We start from the raw sequence: 22,852 nt of genomic DNA, 5'->3' as shown, positions 1-22,852 counted from the left end.
ATCTGGGGACCTGATTGGCCCTATTTATCCAATATGCACAAATATAATAATACATGTATAATCCACGTGGCATGAATTCAGGGATACAAAATAAGAAAAAACAAGTACATGGAATTCTCATAACAGTTATCGCCAACCCTTCTGTTGTGAAAGAACTTTAAAAAACAAAAACGACTGATGTTATCTCTATTTACCATGTAACTCAATGAGAGCATTATAAATAAAAATTTAGTACCAAAAGTGTTGTGTCTTCAGACATACGTAAAGTTATGCAGTAGTCATCCACAAGTACATTCCAGTTCTTAAGCACTGTAGTGCTAATGTTCTACATTCTGCTCAGAAAGGTATGCCTCTGACAGAACAGCAGGAATAAGTTTAGCTATGTACAAAGAACAATATACTAGGAATGGATGATTTATTAATACACATATGAAATCAATATTAATACACATGATGTGACAGTTAAAATAGCATGTAACTAAACCCTTAAACTAAAAATCTCAAGAAGATACATCAGTACACTTACCAGTAAATGTCTCTGAAGATCTACAGTGGACGTAGCCTGTTGGCAGATGACCAGCTTCCTGAAAATTAGGGTTCTTTGCCATTCTGAACTGATAGATTGAACACCAAGCCCATAGAAATGCTGTTCAGAAACATCCAGCTGAATACCATATTCCTGAAACAATGCATAAAATATATACCATTAAAAACAGGTGGCATGCGGCTACAGCAGAAGTCAATTGAAATGCACATTTCTCAGTTGAAAATTTTGTGGAAATAAATTTTAAGAATCCCTCCATCCTATGGGAAGTGTTCTAATAACATTATATCGTAACATTAGAATTATTTTTTTATAAGTCATCATTTGATTATTTTTTTTCTTTTAACTGTCACCAAAAAAAAATGGTAACAGTTGCCATTAATTTGTTCATTGTAAGGCACAAATATTTCACTAAGGCTCTTGCTGAAACATCAGCATCCCTGAGCGCAGAGTTCTACCATGTGGGTGTCCTAATTAAACTGCATCTATACAAAACGTATCATGCACGTTTCACTCCCTACACATCCAAACCTCTGTAAGTGGTCTTGCCTAGCCTAAGGTGGTGGGCGGGCTTGTGGTTTTTTTGTTTGCTTAGCTGGTGTTCTACACTATTTTAGGCAGTGGCAGATCCTTCTCCTGGGCAAGCTTTTATTCTTATAAACAGGAAAACAAAACTGTAGAATGAGGAAATAAACAAATGAAGCCTGTATATTTCTGTAAACAAAAGCTGACACTGTAACCAAAAAAAATGTAAACAAAACTGACACAATGTTTTTATCTCAGCAGTATGAACTATTGCTGTTATTCTCACACCTGCCAGCAGGAAAGATGAACTGTATTTAAATTGCTAACTAGATGACACCTTGACCTATGAATTTTCACATAGAAGACAGCAATCTTCTCTAAAGCGTGTTTAAAGGGAATGAGAGAGGAGAAGGAAAAAAGGTATTTTTAGGTAGTCCCTTGAACAGGAAAGTAACCACGCCTCCGTCCAGCAAGTTGCAAATAGGTATGACAAAGAAGGTCTCCTATTTTTGGAGAATAACAAGGCTATGTACATATTTATTCCCATATGTATTGCGTATTATTGAAGTGGCTTGTATTGTCAAAACGTATTCAAGAGCAAATTATGAAAATTGGGGGGGTGTTAAAAACGTAAATATCGAGGCACAATCTCTGACAGAGCAGTACACTTTGTGCACCTGAGTTACGGATTTGTAAGGAGGGACATACAAACGCATCCGCGCTGAGGGAAGGCCCGGACTAAAGCCTAAAACCCGCACCACAACACGGAGCGACGCCAGCGCAGGGCTCTGGGCAGGCTCTGCGCAGAGCGGGTAACAGCCGGGTGGCCTCACTGCCTTTTAACGTGACAACGTGACAACAACCTCCCCGCCACGGGCACGGGCACGGCAGCGCCTGACCTGCCACGGGAGCCTCGCAGCACGACCCCGGCAACGCCGCGCCGCGATGCGCCGACCTCATTACCGGGAGGGGGGATAAAAAGCCAGAGCGGAGCCCTGGGAGGCGCGCGGCCGCTCGACGAGCCACGGGCAGGCCCCGCTGAGGGCACGGCCCCGGCGCTCCGCACGCAGGAGGCGCCCCCGGTCCCGGCCCGGCCCCGCCGCCCCCTTTCTCCCCCCGGGACTCACCGGCCCCGGTGCCGAGCGGCCTCCACCCCGCCGCCGTCGTGACGCCACCGGGCGCCTTGACGTCATTTAGCAACAGCCGCCGGCCTCCTCCGTGCTGAGGCGGGGCCGCCCGTGGGGCGCATGCGCGGGGCTCGCCCGCCGCCGGGGAAGCGGGTGGGGCGCTGAGGAGACCCCCGGGCGCCTCAGGGGACGGGCGGTGGGGTCGGGCACCTCCGTCTTGGCTTTCATAGCTGACACCGCTGCTTTTAAATAGTTCACAATATGTCAAGAAGCAGTTGTTTGTTTGTTTGTTTTTCTAATAAAAAATGTACCTTGCCCACTTCATGCTATTTCTGCAATTACATTGGGTTTTGTGCTATCCTCTTTATTGTTTCATTATCTATTGCATTGTTTATACTGACACACGCATATAAATTAAACTCAAGAGTCATCCCAAGATCAGCAGCCACATATGAAGCAAGCTTTAAGTGCTAAGCAGAGAACCTCCAACACAGCCTCCTGCTTCCCATGGAGTTACCACTGAACTATATGTGCACACCCTTTGACTTATTCACGCAACTTACAACCTATCCCGCTTTTAATTACCGGATTCCATACAGTTTTGTCAATAGCATTTCCAGTCACACCTGCACTTTGAACTGTAATGACACAACTCTGAGTGAAATACTTCATGTAGATAAACTATGAGCATGTAACTCCCAAGTTACACACTTGTAAAATGTAGGGATTTTCCTTGCCCAGACCTTTGTCACAAAGCTTTAGATGATATATCTGTATTGATTAAAATAAAACTCGTTTCAGACAACTTCACTTAGACTACTCTTAGCCTATTTTATTCTACTCACCATCTAAAGCAAGATTCTGGATGGTAAGGAAATGCAGTTAGCCCTTCTGCTTCAGGTGAGTTTTACTTCATCTTAAGTTCCTATTTCAGCACACCAGCATGAGAAGGTACATACATGAGAAAGTTTAACCATCAGAACAGATGTAAGCTGCAAAGTGCGTGCTTTGTCTCATCTCATTGCTGTAGCTCTCCTTCTCGGCAATATTCTCATCCAACTGGCTACTAACTTCAAAAGACACCTTATCATACTAAAACTATACTACCATAGTCTTCAAATTAAGAATTCTCTTAATTGGCGCTGTAAGATATCCTGCAATATCATGTACTTTTTTTTTTTTTTAAAGTAGGTTGAGGTTTCCTGAGTCACCAGAGCCAACCTAAATTTCTGCTAAAATGAACAGCCCGATTTAATTGTTCAGGAAACTACAGAGCCTTGAACCGGCTTCTCATTTCTGCTTAATAAACTTGGTATAAAAGTAACCCAGCATTTAAGCACATCAGTGCTAATTTATTATACTGAAGTAGCCTGCCTGGGGCTGGGCGCAACATTAGACATGCCACTTTTGTGAGGAAGATGACTGAGACAGCTATTATGACAGGTCAGTTTCTAAGATCTCACTGTAAGATCTCACTGCAAGCAGTGGTAACTACATTGTCCCTATCAGAAGGGCCTAACATAAAAGAAAATGAAAGAAACAACACAGAAACATGACAGTGAACAGGCTAGGTATTAGCTCTGGAAATAAAGGAGTACAGACAGCATAAGCTGTTTACTGTTTCAGAAAACAACTACTTGGCAAACATTCAAGAATGGAGAAGGTTTATGAACAACACTTATAGGGCACTACCTATAGTGCCCTATCTACTTAAGTAGAGACCATCCACAAAATATCATACAAAAGACAATTTGAAGTATTAGGGTTGCTTTATAAAATATAGGAAACATCTTTATAGAGTTGCTGTCTACTTTCCAATATATTTGTGGTTTTTTTTGTACATCTGTAGGGGACAGTAAACAGGGCAATGCATTTCCCATTCTCTTTTCCAACAGCTATTAAAACTCAGATGAAGCACATAATGTTTTTTACTCATTTCCAAAGGTAAACAAAATATTGTAGACTACTCTTGGACAATAACGCTTAACGTTTGTCATTAATATCTAGATTAGCATAGTAGAAATCAAATGCAGTACCTCCTATACTTTTTAACTGAAAGGTCAGGGAATTATTGAATAAGTTATCAACAACTCTGCACATTGCCATTATCCTGCTAATCAAGTCATACAGTTACTTTCATTGCTGTATTCCCACTTATTCTTTTATGACCAAGTTTCTTCCCCCCCCCCCAAAAAAAAAAAAAATCCATAAACTGAAACAAATAGCTTTTTGTTTACCTAGGATTCAACAACTACCAAAGTAACTTGTCATACTGCTTTAAAATTAGTTTTGTAATTTTCATCAATGCTTTATAGTTGGAAGTGAATGGCAATGCCATTGCACAGTTGAAGACTGAGTAGGAGTTAAGTGCTACTTGAACCACAGTAAATGCAGAGATTTTCTTGGTTTTGTTATCAGGATTTCAAAACTTGGTATGTTTTACACTACTCATACCAGGTGAACAGTGTAAAGGGAAATGATTTGTGTAACAGATATAAATAGCAGGAAAATGTAGCATTTACAAGTATAATTTCAGTCACCGTCACTCAGTTAAAGAGAACAATCAAAATGCCTACTTATAGGAAGCCATTTCAAGTACTCTTCTTCATTGCAGTCCTAATAAAGGACTATATACAGCATGTAAAAAGAATATAGCCCCAGACTTGCATCAAAACAAAAACTATGAGCAAGTTCCTTCTAGTGTTAAGACACTACAAGGACCACTGTGGAGATCTCTTATGATGTCTCCCAGTCAGCAGCCAGGAGTTTAAATACAGAATTCTTTCTGGTGGACTAATCTACAAAGTTTCTTGTTCCAGGCAAGGCTGCTTAACGGTGGTTAAAGACTTTTCCTTGGCATAATGTACGATTAAGACTTTCATAAACATGCTACTACTAAAGCAAGAAGTTAGATACTTTATTTTCTACCATACAAGATAGGGTATGAAGCCTTTGACTTCATCAAACAAATTTATTAAAGTTTCTTTCTCTCCTTGTTGAAGACCACCAGCAGTAATGCAGGATTATTATTTTTTTTTTGCTTTTAGTTCAAATCTAAAAACTGTAAAGTGAGGTGAATTTCTGGTAATCTATCTTATGAGAGTGTTTAGTTAAATATTAACATAATCAATGTTCACGAGCAGAGTACATATCAGTGCTCCTCTAAAAGACAGTTGAGGATTCCTAGTTGGAAGCAAATTGCAGGGGCATCACAGAAAAACAAAAGGGAATTCAAGTACATTGAGGTCCCAGGGGACAGTTTTAGAGTAGACTCTGAACATAGTTGATTTCTCTCCATTAAGTGAAAAATTCCACAAATGCTGTTGTAGATTTTCTCCAGGGAACTGAAAATGTGCATTTAAGTGAGAGTCACCATGTGTTTAGGGTTCAGAATTTCAATCCAGTAGCCATCAGGATCTTGAACAAATGCAAGTCCTTTCATTTTACCTATTTGAGAAAAAATAAAAAACAACCAAAAGAAACAAGATAAAGGTAAGACTACAGGACTATAAATCTTAAATACAAGAACTTCCACATTTCTTCCACATTTTTTTGTATTAGTTCAAATTTAAACAGCAAATTCCGAAAACATCCAGATTAGTTTTTAATCAGTAAGATCTCTGTGTGCTGTTGTCAATCTGACAATCAGTAAAGCTGTAGTTTAAAGTCACCTTGAAATCCTTATTCTGTTGATTCAAATCAACATTTTTGCCCCTGTAAGTGTTCCTCTTTTCCCGATTCTTTGCCCATGTAAACGTTCATATTTTCCTGAATTTATCAGGGAAACATTTTTGTGCTCTGGGATGTTTTCATACATTTTCTTGAACTGCCTTTGCTAGTAAAAAAAATAAAAATCCTCCGTTCCTCTGCCTTGCATTTTTCCCATGCCTGCCTCAACACTGAAGTTTTGTATAGTACTGTTTATCAGTTGTTTGTTCCCCACACCTGACCTGGTTTACAATACACACTTGAATCACTAGGTAAAACAAATGCAGTACAGTTTTAAACTGTTGGAAAAAAAATACTACTCACAACAACAGGGTTGCCAAAATTATTCTTCAACAGTGAATCAGGATAGCACAGCTTAACATGTTATCTTAAAGTGTTAAGTACCTAATTTTAGTTCTACTTCCTCTATAACCCCATTCACTGTAACAGAACCAACCTAATTCCTATTATATTCTAGTTAGGAAAAACTTCTGAGAATAGTAGTTTGATTTGGTAACACAGGGAAAAAATGGCATTAACTCTCTCTGCCTGCCCCATAAACAGTGAATGTGAAGCCCCAAGCCTCTTCCTACTCTCTGGCACTTGCTGCATCAATTTTAATTTTTAATGTTAAAAACATCTTTCTCTTTTTTTTACCCTCATGCTTAGCTGATTCCAGAAGTTTATGCCACTCACAGTCTAAGTTCCTTCTACATTCTTAGAGCTGTGAAGTGATAGAGAACTGAATTAAAGAGCTCAAATATCAACTCTCTCAAGCTTTATTAGGTGCTAAACAAGTAAGGGCTCTGAAACTCTAAAATCCTAGCAATATTGAGTTCAAATTTTAAAATAAGAAATCTATATTCAAGGTACAGTTGCTACAGGCAGACACAGAATAACATGCAAGAACAGACAAACAGTATAGTTCTGCACTGTCAGTTCTGCCCATTGTATAAGAGGTAACAGGGGTAATTGGTTCCAGTACATTTTAAGGAGTGACAACCACAGAGACATATTGAGCTTTCCAGGAGGCAAAACTACCAGACGTAGTATTTTAAGAACACGAAACAACAGCAAAATTACTTGCATTCCCGATTAAGTCTTACCATCATCTGGTTTCTTCACAAATTTCACTCCTAGTTCTTCAAACCTCTTACAAGCTTTATTGACATCAGGGACAGCAATTCCAATGTGCCCTGTGAAATGGGGTAAGAAGAGTCAGGTACACGCTCAGCATTGCTGGGTATTTGAGAAAAAAGTTTGCTCAGCATTTCATCCTGTGCAAAAAGTTCACTTCAGATGTGACATACCTAAGGAAATTATTGCTTCCAGAAAGAAGAGCATTTCAGATTTTAACAATATTCTCCTTCAGAAAATTAGCTTTCTGACAATGCTTTTAAAATAAGACATTTAAAGTAGCTCATATTATTTAGATGAGTATATTATCTAGAGTAGGAAAGAAATAGGATACTCAAGCTATTTTGTGTATTGCTTTTCAAGAAGGCAACCACGTAACAGGATTTTGTTGCATTTGCTCAGTTAACAGTGCAAGGCATTTATCATTAATGCTGTATTTGCAGAGACTAACAGTAGCACCATGCAAGGCCTGAATTTACAAATCAGTTCAGAAGCTTTAAATGTCAAGTGGCTAGATTGAGTATGAGACTTATTTCACAAGCCAGTGACCTTTCAAGTGCTCAAAATAAAGTCAAGCCACATGAATACTATCCTCAGTGCTACAGATGAGCAGAATTCCCCTTGTAGCTCAAAAGGGGTGATCAGTGCATTACCGAATAGAAATCTGAATTTAAATCAGTCTGAACATCACAATCCAATATGCAGGAGCAATTATTGCACTTAATTGAGTAGTTACTACTAATGTGTTTGCTTGCCAAAAGATTAGACATATAAAAAGAGCAACTGTGGATCATTACTCTGAAACATGTTGACATATTTTCATAATCTTTCACAGTGTATCTTGCTTCTTCCAGCATGTAAAGGACAAGTTTCCTTATTTACCACTAGAAAAGTCTTCTCATCCACACAAGTTTAAAATATTTTAAAATTTCTCACAAAAACAAAGCCTACAGCATATACATAATTTTTGCACTTCAGTTATACAGATGTTCTCTAAAGAAAAAAGAACTTTGAAATGCCATTCTTCCCCAACACACAAGAGTAAAAATGTAATGACAATAAAACAAAACATGAAAATTAGATGCACTAAACAGAAGACCTACCAAATCCTCGAGGATCCGAATTACCATTGTGATAGGACTGATTTTCATCATTTTCAGTGCCCCAGTTGCTGTAAGAAGTAATTATTATATGTTGAAGAAGAGCATTGAAATCAACAAGTTCTGAATGTTCAGTTTCCACGGAAGTCGTTTCTTCTAAAAACTAGAAGATTTCAATTGCTGGCTGCATTCATTAAACTATCAAGATTTTCCCAAATCATAGGTCCTAGAGAGTCTTCAAAGCAGACAAAGGGCTAATTCAGTCAGGTTCACACTAATATTCAGGTTCTACATTTGGATGAGTTTGAGAGACACTCCTATCTCATTCCAATTACAAAGGAGAACAAGTCTCCCTGCACTTCTGTGCAATCATTAGTAGCATTAACATAATTGCCCTGTTCATGTAAAGTGTTGTTTGTTTTTTTTTCCCCCGTTTGTTTTGTTTTCTTGACTTAATACCTCTTTTGATTAGATTTCAGAAGCAATAGTTACCCAACTATCAGGATGCTTCAGAGATCCCAGAAGTTCTAACCACATCATTTTTCCTCAGTTCCACAGTATCGCTCCCCAGGGAGTATGCATATTCAAAAGAGACAGCAAATACTATTTCATACTTAAATACAACTGTTCACCCAGAAGTTTGAAAGAGCCCTATAAAGAGGAAGACTAAGTCCCTAAGATCTCAGCCATATTTTAAGGCTATATAACAGTGAAGATGTTTCTACAGTAGTTACTGCATTTTCATTCAATCCAACAGGACTTACAGTCATCTGCTTCTGCAGAATCACCATTACTTAAATGTCATCTCTCACTATTAATACTTACTGTGTCAGTTCAAGTGTAGCTTTTCTAGAGAAGGTCCAAGGTGTTCTCTCAGTTTTATCTTTTGGGATATCATTTTTATCTTCGTACCCCAGGAAAAACAGCGAGAACTTCATAGTAGGGAAGTCAAATTTTTGAAGCAGTCTAAGTGGAAAAAAATATTTTGAAATAGTAACTAAAAAAGGTAATTGGGTAGCCTGCAAATAAACCAGTATTCTTCCCCCATGGAAGAATTACTGCCACGATTTTTGCCTGACTGCAATCCACACCTAAAAATAGCTATGTTTTGAACTATCAAGTAAAAACATTCCAGAACACATCATAAACTTCCAAAGACTAGAAGAAACAGATGCTTAAAAGCCAAGCCATCAGTAACTGGATAGCAAAGTCAATACAAGGGCTTAAGTCTGAGGCCACCACTGTTACTGGTATGTATTTCCTCAGGAAGATCCTTATGTTTATCCACATTACAGTATCACCACGGAATAGAAAACATTTACTTTGAAATTTACTCATGCCATGGAACTTGCTGGCACCAGACCAAGTTTACAAACACAGGCAAGTTAAAAAAAATAAACATATGGATGAAATATTTGTTACTATTCCACAGATTGGTATAACCATAAAAGCCATTTCAGATGTGATAACTTAATCAACTACAAAATACCCTAGGTCATAAAAAGCTGCTATATAAGCAGCTTATAAGGTTTATCCCTTTGCTAACAGCAAGAATTCACTCACTTTACTGTGACATATTTGATACACACACATCATTGTTCTATAGAAAATTGCACAAAATAAGACTGCTAAGAATGATCTCATATGATGCGTACAAAGTGTTGTAAGCTTCAAAGAACTTTAGACAAGACTCCACTATTTTTCCCTTATTCCTAGGGATGTTGCATACTTCAAATCATTTTTACATAGGAAGTTTGATCAGAGCAAGCAAGCAAAAACACACCTAATTTATTTTTCAGCTTACCATTTAATTACTTTTTAATTTCTATCACACACCTCTTCACTAAAGTTGGGGCATTTTATTTTACCTTAGTCTGGACTGATTTCAGGATGTTTAAAAATAAACTACAACATTGTTTTAAAACAAACTCTTTTCATATGACAAAAACGTGCACAGTCTTAGCACAAACACCTTAGGCTACTGCAGGGCATCTGCCTCCTCACAGCCCTCTCCAAAAGGAATTCAAACCTCGTCACCAGTCTGTGTCATCCTGGACTCTTACGTTTAGAAGTGGTTCTCAGCCAACTCTGAGAACTAGCAGAAAGTTTTAAGATTTATAGCAATGACTCCTTATTATAAGCACTGTCATACAAGTTAACTGGTAACTGCAGAATCAGTGCGGGGAAAGTAAGCAAGTTGTATACTGATAACTAATGACCTACTTAAAAAAAAAAAAAGTCTAGCCAACACCAATTTTAGCTCATTTGTAACATCGGCATTAATTGTGCTGTGGAAATTATTGGAGATTGCCAGACTATCTAACTTGGCATTAGCTGATAGGCCAGCATTGTTGATGTAGTTAGAGCAATTAGTATAATTACATCAAAATAACAGAAGTTTGTACAAGCAAAGTTACTGTAGCATACAACTTCCACTCACGTCATTCCAAGAATTCTTGTATAAAAATCCAGCGACTTCTTCGGATCCTTTACTCTTAACATTGTCTGCTGAAACAAAAAGTCCTGGAGGGGGGAAAAAAAGAAAAGAGTTTATTTTTATATATGAAACAAATACGTATTAACAAAGAAATCAGTTAATAATTAAACTAAAAACAGCAGGTATAGAAGTAACAAATACAATATTATATCCACTGTAAATAAAATATTTGCTCTTGATACAACTGATGCATCTTCGTATTAAATAAACAAACCTTTGTACTATAAGAAGAAAAAAAAAATGCAGGCATCATTCAATATGTAAATCAGAAATATCAAAAGTTTGTAGCATTCTTCTTATTATTTTTTTATGGAGCTGTACTGCACATGCTCTGTCCTGCATGCAGGCACGCTAGCAGTTGGTACACTGCACACATACACAGAACTTAACTGAAGCTAAACTGCTGAGCTCATGATTTCATTTCACAGTTGTTGAATCTCTGTCAAGCACAACGATATTTTGGCCTACCATTCTGTAAAGGTATTTTCTCAAGCCACAGCATTACTTTATATACCGAAGGGCTACTGAACAGCTAGGTGGATGAAACGCAAGTTAGATATTTTCAACACATACTCCATGCAAGGGACAGACTTAGAATCTAAGTTTAAATACCACTACCTATTCCCCCTAATAAAACAGCCCCCAATTCTCTCCCTTGCCGCCCCTCAACCCTCCAAAGGGGCAGGACACCGCCGCTACCACAGCCCCGAGGTGCCCCCCACACTCCCCAGCCGCCCGCCCCACCTTGGTGCTGGGATCCGGCTCGGAGCAGGCGCCATAGGCTGCCTCATCGCTGAGGCCGCACGGCTCTGCGGGGGCCGCCATTTCACGGAGCTGGGAGAAGGGGAGGAGAAGGGAGGATGAAGGCTGCCCGGGGGAGGCAGCGCTCCGCCCCAGAGGTGTGGCGGGGCTTCGTGCTACGGGGGTGTCCGCGAAGGGAGGATGGGCAGGGCTTTCCCCCGCCTTATTTATTTTATTTTATTTTATTTTATTTTATTTTATTTTATTTTATTTTATTTTATTTTATTTTATTTTATTTTATTTTATTTTATTTTATTTTATTTTATTTTATTTATTAATTAAAAAATCCGACCAGTCCCGCTTTTGAGGTAGCGGGATTGGTGGCTCTGCCATACTAATAAACGAGTGCTTTTAAATGTTAGTCAAATTTAACCTGCAGCGTGCGGCTGGTTAATTACCCCAAATGTGGAGGCACGGGTGTTCTGCATGGCTGTGAAGGAGCGCCCCTCTCTGGATCGCAGGCAGAGGGTACCATAAAAGCCCCTGGGCAGGTTTGCACATATAACTCCAATAAACAGTGCTTTATTCTGTAAATTCCTCCAACTGATGACACGTTAAGGTGGCTTGAAGATCTGACTTCATGCCTTTAGACTGTGAGCTTATAAATGTGTGGTTCACATATTTTAGTACAGAAGCTAAGGGAACATTTTGGATAGTAGTTGCTACCCGTTAGAGTTAGGTAGTACTGCTTTGGGCTAACCCGTTATTTCAGGTGTAAAAGATAAGAATATCCCATCTTTCAAAGCTAGGAATGGAAAACAGTTTTTTCCTTCCTGAACTGAATATTCAACATAAACTTCCACTTGTAATTAAGAAGGGGAAAAACAAACAAACAAAACAAACAAACAAAAAAAAAAAACACGGCAGCACACAAACTTTGTGTAAATCTTGTTACGTTTCTTGAGTTCAGTAAGTACACGTAGTGCATATGAAACAAATCCCTGATTTTATGATACCAAGCTGTGCAAGTCCCTTTACAGAGGCCTTTGGTGCTCTCCACAGGGAGAAGGCAGGGGCAAGGTTCAGCTCCTGGGAGCTGAGGTGCAGCTGGGGGCCCCTGAAGGGCGGCGGTGGCTGGAACTGAACCGAGCCGAGCCCGCAGCGGTTACGGGCGCCCGGTAACGGCCCGGCCCCATAACGGCCGGCCCCACGGCAGCCGCCACCTTGCGCAGTACCGGCACGGAGGCTGGCGACGGCAGACCGGAACGGGGGGAGCCTGCTGCGACAGGGCGGTTGTGCTGCCGGGGGGTCGCTCTCTCGGTCCCCGCGCTGTGAGGTATAGTTGGAGCCAGGCTGGTGAGGTGCTGCCTACATCTCTCTGCTGAACCAGCAGTGCTGGTTTAGGCACCTCAGCTTGTCGAGAGAGATACACATCAGGATCCCTGCTCCTCTGTGCTTGGGGGGGGTGGCTTCTCCTTCCCTTTCTGCTCCCCGCATCTTCTCAGATGTGCTCCTCTGGAGCAATGTGGGGCTTTCCTGGCATCCCACTAACGGGTATCCCTGCTCCCAGCCCTTTGGGCTGGCTCCGTTAGCGTACTTGATTGCTGAAACTGGAAGGTTTAGAATTGCCCTTAGGCTGGTCCCCAAGGTGAGGCTGCCCCAAGGACTGTGGAAACCTTGGCAGCTATGGAGCAGCACTGAGATTTTGTTTCTTTCTTCCTCTCCCTAAGTCCTACTGTCAACTTGCTGCTGCTCTAAAGGGGTTGGGAGAGAAGTTGAGAGAATCACTTTTCGATGGACTGGTGCTACTGGTAAACAAGGTACCACCATTTTCATCTTATTATTTTATAAAGAACTAGTGCATTGGTCAACATTTTTCTACAGATTTGCTGGGATCATGTTTGTTTGTTTGTTTGTTTATTTATTTATTTTAATGGCAAAACCTGTTATGAACCAAGCATTTGGGTTGGATCTTAGCTCTAGGATTAAGAACATAAGAAAATCAGAACTACCATACTATGTCAGACTAATGATCTTTCTCCCTTGTGTTCCCTCTCTAATAGTGGTCAGTAGTTGCTGGCTAATTTGGGAAAAAATGCAAGGACCAAGACACTATACAGGCCAGGGGCTATCTCCTGGTAGCCCCTTCAGATTCTGTCAAACAGAAGCTTGGGGACTACACGTTTGCCTAGATTTCAGAGGCAGAGCAGTGCCTCATCTCTGAATCTGAGTTCAGAGGAGAGGCATAAACATTTTCTGCATAAAAATAAGAAAATTCAAATAACATTCTTCAAGCTGCTATCAAAACCAGAGAATGACTGCTATCCCTTTGCTAAAACTTTTGAGAAAGAGGGAGAGAAATGCTGCCAGTGTTTGGAATGATGTAGGATACTAAATCTTGGATTTGAGTTCCAAGGAAAAGTGGAAAGAATGAATTTGTTGGTTTATGCTATACTTCAACTGTACATAAAAGATGGTGCTGGAAACTAGGCTCACTATTCATTTGTTTTGCATGAATAGGCCCTGTAGACAAGGTTTAGGGCATCTGGAGAGTAGGAAAAGAAAGTTTGAACATAAAAGAACATCTACTGTTATAACTGGGATAAGTAGTCAGCTGGAGTTCACGCTGTTTTCATCTGAAGATCATGCTCTTCTCATGCTGAGATTCTGAAAATCTCAGCCTAGACACCAGACAACTTGTGCGTATATGTTTGAAGAGTGAGGGAGGATGCTAGTATACAATGTAGTCTTTGTTTCTAAAGAAAGCTGTGAGAACCCATCTCTCTAATCTTGAAGTTTAGGTTAAAGTATCAACATCATGGTACAATGATACATACAATGGTACAATGGCAAAAGGCAAAGAAATTAACATCCAACCTGAGTTTCAAAGACAAAAGTGCCACTGCTGACCTTATAGATGTCCAGCCCAGTCAGATTAATATAGAGGAAAATAAAGTTATTAATAAATTTAGACTTCACATTTTAAGTGGTGTTTTTGGTTTTTTTTTTTTTTTTTTTTTTTTTTTTTCTGTTGTTGTTTGTTTGTTTTGTGTTTTGTTGGTGGTGGTGGTTTGGTTTGCTTTGTTGGTTGTTTTTTTTTGGTGCGTGTGTGTGACTTTTGTGACTTTTCCTAATGTGTTTTTTCCTAGTACTTTTACTTCAGGAAAGATAATATTTTCTGTAAGAGATGATTACCTGCCAAAGTCCACAGAACACTGGCTACTTTGCAAATCACGGGCAAAAATAAGGAGCTAGTAATGTAAAACCATCATTACTTTTCATGTCAGCCTAATTTTCTATTTCCTAAAGCTGGCAATGGTGTCTAAGAGCATTTAACACACAGTTATAACTGTGATTGGCTGTCTAAAGCCGTCCGTCATATGAAATACTAGGTAATTTGTGATATTTATTTTAATCTTCATGGCAATAGTACACTGAGTAGAATGGCAATTTCCATGTTTTTCTTTTTTTCTGTTACCCTGCGTGTTTATACGGGTTTCTGCAAAAAATTATCCATTATGACTTCCCCATGTGGCTGAACAAGCTATTTTTAGAGGACTAAACTAGCCACAAGATGATGACTTCAGGTGGAGCTCTACTGATGGTTACAGTTCCTTAAAACTAGTTGTTGAATCCATGTGTAGAACTGAGGTGACTGAACAAAACAATTATCTGTGTATTTAAGAATGTTAAGATTGACTGAAAAGGACTGATGGCAGCTGGCAAATGCAAGCAGATGAGCATGCTTCCTAATAGGAAAACAGGGAAAGACGATTTAGATGCTTCTTTGTAGCCATGAATTACAGGCTTGGGATTCACAAACCAAACCTTTATTGGGCTTTTGATGTAGTGGAGTAGAAAAGGGAAGAAAATGGCAGGGCCGCCTTTGTATAGCAGCCAACTGCTTAGCTGTCATCCATGAATATATTTTGTTTTGGACCGTTTTAGAAATCCTCATCTAAGAATGATTAACCCGCTAGTATTTTAGGCATCTGGGGTTAGTCACAGAATTAAGAGAAAGTCTGACTTTTGCACTGTGATGAAAATTTCTTGATGTGCTCAGTGCTCTAGTAACTTTTAATGTACTGTGTAAAACTTTAAAAATGTCATTGTGCAAAGAGGTTGCCAGTCATTATATTTTTTAGGACATTGCTGGTAACATTAGAAAACTGTGCAGTCTTGGGTGTTATTACTCTCTTGATAAGTTTTCAATGACAAAAAATCTTTTTTTTTTTTTTTTTTTTTTCTTTTTTGTACTAATTTAAATCAAGATAAAGCTTGTAGTTTTACTATGTCTCTATTTAATAAAAATGCTTCTGCTGAAAAAATACTACCCATACCCTCCATCTGAAATTATATCTGCAAACACTTAGACTTGTTAAGGATATTATGCATGGTGGGGCGTATTTTATAAAAAGAATGAGTAAATGCTTATGGGAGCAATGCTTTAAGACTTGATTTGGAAGTCTATACGAGCCTCTATGTAAGCTCATTTGCTGAGTATGTGTGCATATTTTACAACTTAACATATAAATAAAACATTTATATTTAAACCACTTCAGGTTCTCAGTAATCAGATATACAGTAAAAGTATTAATAGTTTATTATTATGTCGCTACTTGCTCCTCAAGATGTAATTGTATGGTAAATTAATTTTAAAAATCTGTCTGTAATGATCTTCAGTATGACATTTGTGAACTATCAAAAAGTATATATAAATGCTTCTTAACAACTCAGAGAGGACTTGATGAGACTGTTAAGTTTGTATACCTGGCAAGTCAGTTTTGAGATGCTCTCATTTTCCTTTCTTTTATTCCCTGCATTTCCATTCCTAACAGTCCTCTTGAAAAGTTAGTCTTGAAAAATGTGAATTGTTACAAACACTCGCTTTTTGGCATATTTCAGAATGGAAGGTGTACAAGAAGCTAATAATGAAAATTCAAACACTGGGGAAGATGCTGGGCCCCATCCTGAGGCAGCAAAGAGTACTGGGCAAAATCTCACTGTGGAAGACACTCTGCCTGTGCCTGCTGCACCAGAAAATGCTGGAGCCAAACCTGCTCAACAAATGAATATTTCCTCTTCCCAAGAGACTTTTTCTGCTGCCAGCCACAGGTTGTCTAGATTTTGTCGGAGCTCTAGTGGAGTTCTATCCTTGCAAGAAGCTTTAAAAGAAAAACAGGTTTAGTATTCAACATTAGGTCTTGAAATATATTTCTGGTTCTTTTCATAGATTAAACTCAGTATAAGTAAATTGTTTCTTTGTTGTTGTTGTTTCTTTGTTTATATTCAGTTTTCTTATTCCAGATGAAAAGTTAATCTGTTCTTAGTGTTTTGTTTTGAAGTTACATTGAAAGGAAGCAGGAGATATTAACTGAGTAATTTACACTGAAGCAAAGCTTAGTAGGAACTGCTTAGTTCCTGCAAATATTTATCATCTCTAGATACTTTATTTTGAAGTTGCTAAATTTCTGTATTGATATAATAAAATGAAATATTAATCACAGAAAAAAACAAACAAACAAAAACAACAACTGGGTAATATGGCACACAAATATCTTGAAATCTACTGTAGTATATTTCATGTTTGCTTCTCCTTGTCATATTCTGAGTTGACTTTGTTTTATAATAATTCTTAGTAGTTTGCTCTTTTTAGCCTCTGAAAACTCACATATTTTTTAAAAAATGGAGTAGTTATATATTCTTATAATACAAGACAGTAGTGTTCAGCATTCATTGCAAGTTAAGTAGCAAATTAGTGTTGCAATCAATTTCCGTATTTTTTTGTTTGAAAGATATTTTTAATGTTTTAGGCTCGATACAAAGAAGCAAGGGAATATCGAAGAACAAAAATTGATGCTTCATATAAATACGTGTTTGAAGTTCTCAGTGTCAGGCTAGGTTTAGACTTAACAACTGTGGAAGAAATGATTTTGGATTCCCCTTCGGTGAGTCTGTTCTGTATGTTTGTTGAATTTTGGTTATTAGTCAAAATATGTAGCAGATTGCCCCCTTTGATATGAATTGTTATTCATCATTTAGATTGTATCTTCCAGGAAATGTGATTAATAAGGCACGTGACTCATCTAAAATGATACCCAACTAAATCATTCAGCTGAGTTTCCTGGAAGATTTTCAAGTATTCCCTGTGTTTTTGATAGCAGCTTTTTCATCTTTCTTACCTCAAGGAAAACATAATTATTGCTGTTATTTTGACCCAAGAGATTATTGTTATATCCACCAGTTCCAACAAGTTTCATCCATCTCAGCCTGACATTATTATATTCTAAAAATAATAGATTTTGTTTGTAAAGCAAGTCTTGACTGAAATGTCAAGACTGCAAAAATACATGTAACTTCATAGAACCTTTTTGGAAAATACAGAATTTTATTTAGTAATGAGAGGAAGGATGAATACATTTCATTAATGCTATTATATTTGGAAAGGACCCATTAAATAACTTCTGATTATCATTGCTTTAGTTTCTTTTAAATGTTTAAAAGAAGGAATAAAGTGAATTTGTAGTGTGAGAAGGTTCCAAACTTGTGGGGCTTGTGAAAGCTCAGCGTTTCAAAGTGCTTAAAAAATCAGGAGCAAACAGCTAAATTTCTCTTTTAGTAGAGCATCAAAATTCAATATAAATATATGTAAACTTACAGCCCTTGCCATCTCTGATTGCATGATTTTTTTGGCTGTTAGAGATTTGACTTAGCATTCAAAATTCAAACAGATACTGTCTCTTTTGACCAAATATATCACTTGTTAGAACTTCAGCTGTTCAGTTACAAGCTGAATGTAGTCCTGATCAAAATCATTGTTCATTGTTTCTTTATTGATATTTATACACCATAAAATGTTTTTAAAGTCCTTTTTTTTTTTTTCCTAATGTTTACAGAATATAGAGGTGCTTTAAGTTTTGTCAGTCAACTAACATTTCCTTTCTTTGCATTTGCTAAATGGTGCGTATTTTTCGATCATCCTGACTTCATATAAAATTGCTGTTCTACACTGATTAACTCAGACACATAAGAGTCTTTGGGTACTTACAGATGGTGTTTTTTGCTGGGTTTTTGTTTGTTTGTTTGTTTGTTTGTTTTGCTTATTGTCACCATTTCAAAGCTTTTTAAGGTTAGAATTTCTCTAAATTTAGTGTGTTCATACACAGTTTAGGCCGATGGGACTGTGTCAACATTGTCCTTTAGCAATACTTAGTGAATTCCCATATGTATACACAATGTCTTTGACATATGTAAATTAAGTTTTATCCTTAAAACAGTAGACTATATGGTGTATTCACACACCAAGTGTTTGTACTACATTCACTTGAACCAGAAGCTGTATTTGCAGAAGCAGTAGCCACAGAGATAGCTCACATCTTACCTCATTTATAAAATCATGCAAGCCCAGAAGTTACTGTTCACCTTTCTATTGCTCTCAAGTTGGAGTACTTTTTGCTGTAGTGAATCTTTCTCTGATTTTCTCATTGACCTTTGAGCACTTTATCTATTTACTTTATATATAATATATATCTAACTATTTCAGGGGGGATTTTTCTTTTTTCTTTTTTTTTTTTTTTCTTTCAGTTCCAACCCTGTTATCAACTATTGCCTATTAAACTAAGTGAAAGCACAGTGTACATTTCTTGATCTGCCTTGCCTTTAATTCTTTTATTTTTGCACTGTGTTGTCTTCTCAGGAGTGGGTTTAAATTATGTCCATTTGGATGTTACTTATTTTCCTACCTCACTTCTCATTCAGATTATATATATATATATATATATATATATATATATATAATTTTTTATTTTTTTTTTTAATGGGAAGGAGGTAACTACCAAGTAGAGCCTTTTAGCTGGACAGTTTGAATGCCAAGCCCCATATCTTAGTGATTTCATCATCCTTGCAGATAACTACAGAGGCTGTGAAAGAAGCTAGATTTTGACCAGATCAGTACCCACACTTACTCCATGCTCTGAGACCTTCTGATCTCCCCCAGGCCTTCTTTCAGTGCTTTTTAGAGCTTTGTTTCCTGTGAACCACATATTCACCAGGAGATTGCCTAGGACAGTTTGGAAATCCAGATTTTAGAAGCTTTGGTTATAATTTCAGGCATGTTTTTTGAAATGATTATCTGTATGCAAACAGTTTTCACTTCAAAGCTTTGCAATCCAATTCGTACTTTCCAAAACACCTTGTATAACATGACAAAATCAAAACTGCTGTCCAGAGACTTGTAGGGTTTCAGAATAGTCACTTCATAGATAGGTACAGCAAGGTGATTATGGGTCATTATGGTTTCCCTCAGCTGAGATAATTGTCCTTCCAGAAGTCAGCAAAATCTTTGTCATCATGAAAAGGTTTTTGAGGAAATGTGACCAGTTAGTATCTCCAGGGTAAAATCCTAGTGTCTGATGTTATTTCAGTTTTACAGACAAATCTTTTACTTTAAAGGGAGTAGAGTTGCAACAGCAGGATATGTCAGGTCATGCAAGCCTGCTATATATGTTGCTAAGTGTCTTCATGACTAGTTACTTCCAGCTGATACTTGAGACTTGCAGATCTCTTAGAGTAACAGAATACCCCGTAGTTTCTCTGCATTACTTGTCAAGATCACAAATATTTGTTATACGATTATCGGGAACCTGTGTATGCAGATTCAGTAATTGAAGGAAATATTTGAATGGTCTATTATGTTGTTTTGCAACTTCTGATAACATGTTGAGTATAAATGCTAAATGCCATCAAAACCTTAAGCAGTGGCATGTTCAAATGATGCTGCACATCTTAAATCAACATAAAAAAAATAATATTTTGAGTAACAAGTATTCACTTTTTGATTTAACAGTTGGATGCATTTGATTATTTTTTTGCCAAGGGAGGAAGTAAAGCATTGAAAATTTTCTATCAAGAAGGAGATGTACCAGGAATAGGTAACTTTTTAACAACATTAATACATTAAAGCAGATGTATACCATCTATATTGTATATCATCTATTGTTAAATGTGTTTAATATTACCAAAATAAAATCTGATTTTCAGTTGTTCATAATTTTGCAGTCTTTTGCTGTAAGGACTGAAAATGCATATTGTAAATGCTTGCTTTGTGAAATTGTCCAGAAAAACAAAACAAAACAAAACAATTTCAGCCATTCCTGAATGGAGGGCTATAAAAAGAGAAGTTATTTTGAAATGCTAAATTGTTTGCAACTATTTCTTCCAGGAATTTTGCCTTCAACTCATTAGAAACTTCTTTCATAAAACCTGTTTGAATTTGCATTTATTATGTTTTAAAATGTTTGATTTTCAAATGCTCAGTAGAGAATTAAAATTTGATGTCTAAAATGCATAATGATTTTCTAAGCTCTGAACATGCTGTTCCCTTACCTACTTATAAGAAACAATCAAATTGCAGAGGATTATATTCACAGAGGAACTGAGAGTATCTCACCCCCTTATCACCCTTTTGTATGAGTATTATGCCCACTCATCTACTGCTAACCTTTATCAAAAATATAGAAGATTGTTGCAGCCAATTATTCCTCACCTACTGGCAGAAATGTGTGGTAAACCTGAAGGTTGAAAATGTAATGATGAATCTTATGTTAATAAGCTGTCACATGATAGAATTCGTCCTTTTTTTTTTTTTTTTAGCATTGCATATTAGCTTATATTCAGATACTGAAATAATGCACAAGATGAAATATGAGCACTCAAAATGAGGAAAAAATCGAATTCAGATTGCCAGAATAATTTTAATTAATTTTCTTTGAGTATATCGATATGTTTTTGAGCAGAACATTAAAGACTGCCTCACTTTCTTCTACCATTTGCCTGTTTTCCATACGCTGCTTTTTCTACCATTTCTGCTTCCTATGCCACTCCTCTCTAACTCCTTACTGCCTCCCTACTCATTTTTCCCTATTTTTTCACTTGGGTATGACATCTTTGATAGAGTGAATAAGAATCAGCCTATAAGGTATCTCAGCCACCAGCAAAATACCCCAGAAAGATGGACCTGAGCAAATTCCCTTTTCAGTGTAACCCAATAAAATGAAAGTGCTTTGTGAGGCATATATTGTAGGCTTGGTATAGATTTTTAATTGTGTGGATAACAACAACCATGGATTATTTACTTCTCTTACAAAAGAAGAAAATAAATAAATTATTTGTTGAATTTTATTTCACTATATTTCAAACAGTTTATGATACCTTACCTTAAGAAAAATAAATAAATAAATATAGTGATACCTGTGAAATTCTTTTCAGAATGTGGTCGGACATTTCCAGCAGTTGTAAAAGGAAGTAAAATGATGCAGTTGTATGTGGACAACACACCAGACAAATTTGTCGGGCTATGCTTATTTTTTGTTCGCTTTAAGAATGACAGTCCTATAAATGCAAAAACTATACATGAGGTATTCTTTTATATATTTTAAAAACTAAGAACTTAAGAAGTAGCTATTCTTGTTTCCTTATTTGTGTTATTGTTCTTACATACATAAAGTTTTTCAGTGTTAGCCTGTATGACACTCTGAGCTCCCCTTTTCAGGGAGATGATGCATTCAGCAAATACTCAGGATATCCTGTGAATTCAGTGTCTTGCAGAGCTCTTGTCAAATGAGAAATCAACATTTAGATTAGTTTCTCATTCTCCTCCTTAACATTTTAGAAGAAGTTAATGACACTAAGTTCATTGTAGGTGTGAACAAAATCTCTAAACTATAAGGACTCACATTTACCTAGAAGACTTTATATACAGCAAATTCCAGGAAATAAAAAGTTTATTTGTACCTTTCTCTTTTATGTATCTTTGAATGTATGAAATGCAAGTTTATCCTAAATAAATCATGTGGCATGAGGTTTTCTGCTTTACAACTATATAAGACAAATTATTAGATTTGTGTGGGATTCTCATAAATTATCAAGACTTTTATCCTTAAATTAAAGTTTTCATACACAAAAACAGAGTAACTTTATTAAAAAATGTTGGTTTTATAATACTGTTTACAGTATAAGTTATTGCATTACTAATGATCATTCTGCTACATTACAGGATATATTCTTTTGTGTTTTGGATGCTACTGAAGGACTTTTACGTGGTGTTAGGAATATGATAGAAAAGATTTTTCTCCCAGCTATCCTTGCAACAAATAATTGGGGTGTTTTAAGTCAGACCAAACAGGATACAAAAGACAAACAAAATTTTGTGGAAACAATTAACAGATACCTTTCATTTCTGGAAGGTAAGCTTTGCATTTAGGAAATGATCACATTAGAGAAATTCTATATAAGAATATCCCTTTAAATGCAGTAGGACATAGGTAAGCAACTTACCCCATTCTTTTTCAAGGAAAAAAATAAAATGATCAATTACTTGCACACTAAATACATGGATAGATTATTTGCTTGAGAAAATTATCTAGTTATATGTTACTTCTAAGGAAGCACATACTGGATTTAAAAGAATTTTCTG

General features: G+C 37.2%; 3 protein-coding genes across 4 annotated transcripts in view; 1 reads left to right on the top strand and 2 right to left on the bottom strand.

Moving 5' to 3' along the window:
- Positions 1-2,349, bottom strand: part of LOC101792526 (BTB/POZ domain-containing protein 9) — a 124,095-nt gene extending 121,746 nt beyond the window's left edge. The window contains exons 1-2 of one of the 2 annotated variants that reach the window (XM_027454019.3): positions 2,197-2,349; positions 527-679 (exon numbers count right to left, since the gene is read on the bottom strand). In XM_027454019.3, coding sequence (XP_027309820.1) covers positions 527-608 — 82 coding nt within the window. In that variant the 5' untranslated portion in view covers positions 609-679; positions 2,197-2,349. Of the gene's footprint in view, positions 1-526; positions 680-1,968; positions 1,991-2,196 lie in introns of those variants that run through there. The other variant, XM_072030615.1, reaches the window with a different exon arrangement.
- Positions 2,350-5,092: 2,743 nt separating this feature from the next.
- On the bottom strand, positions 5,093-11,543 carry LOC101793225 (lactoylglutathione lyase). Its single transcript, XM_021275116.4, has 6 exons — positions 11,383-11,543; positions 10,582-10,664; positions 8,967-9,107; positions 8,145-8,212; positions 7,011-7,100; positions 5,093-5,643 (listed from the first exon to the last, which is right to left on the bottom strand). Exons 1-6 carry the CDS (start codon positions 11,461-11,463, stop codon positions 5,555-5,557), a joined length of 552 nt encoding a protein of 183 aa, XP_021130791.2. The 5' UTR covers positions 11,464-11,543; the 3' UTR covers positions 5,093-5,554.
- A 219-nt stretch (positions 11,544-11,762) lies between these two features.
- The window catches only part of LOC101793415 (dynein axonemal heavy chain 8), a 135,848-nt gene continuing 124,758 nt past the window's right edge, over positions 11,763-22,852 (top strand). The window contains exons 1-7 of the mRNA XM_072030593.1: positions 11,763-12,715; positions 13,110-13,199; positions 16,285-16,561; positions 17,193-17,327; positions 20,225-20,309; positions 21,646-21,794; positions 22,433-22,622. Of these exons, the coding sequence (XP_071886694.1) occupies positions 16,286-16,561; positions 17,193-17,327; positions 20,225-20,309; positions 21,646-21,794; positions 22,433-22,622 (835 nt within the window). The 5' untranslated portion in view covers positions 11,763-12,715; positions 13,110-13,199; position 16,285. The remainder of the gene's footprint in view (positions 12,716-13,109; positions 13,200-16,284; positions 16,562-17,192; positions 17,328-20,224; positions 20,310-21,645; positions 21,795-22,432; positions 22,623-22,852) is intronic.

The sequence above is a fragment of the Anas platyrhynchos genome, chromosome W, assembly GCF_047663525.1.
Source record: "Anas platyrhynchos isolate ZD024472 breed Pekin duck chromosome W, IASCAAS_PekinDuck_T2T, whole genome shotgun sequence".
In the NCBI taxonomy this organism is placed as follows: domain Eukaryota; kingdom Metazoa; phylum Chordata; class Aves; order Anseriformes; family Anatidae; genus Anas; species Anas platyrhynchos.
Note: the sequence above shows the minus strand (reverse complement) of the source record. Positions and strands in the feature narration are given on the sequence as shown.

Excerpts from the sequence above, each read along its gene's own strand:
- LOC101793225 (XM_021275116.4), bottom strand. The coding sequence starts at position 11,463 with ATGGCGGCCCCCGCAGAGCCGTGCGGCCTCAGCGATGAGGCAGCCTAT. Across the intron at positions 10,665-11,382 it reads AGCCGGATCCCAGCACCAAG|GACTTTTTGTTTCAGCAGAC; the intron begins GTGGGGCGGGCG and ends TCCCCCCTCCAG. Across the intron at positions 5,644-7,010 it reads TGTGAAGAAACCAGATGATG|GTAAAATGAAAGGACTTGCA; the intron begins GTAAGACTTAAT and ends TTTCTCAAATAG.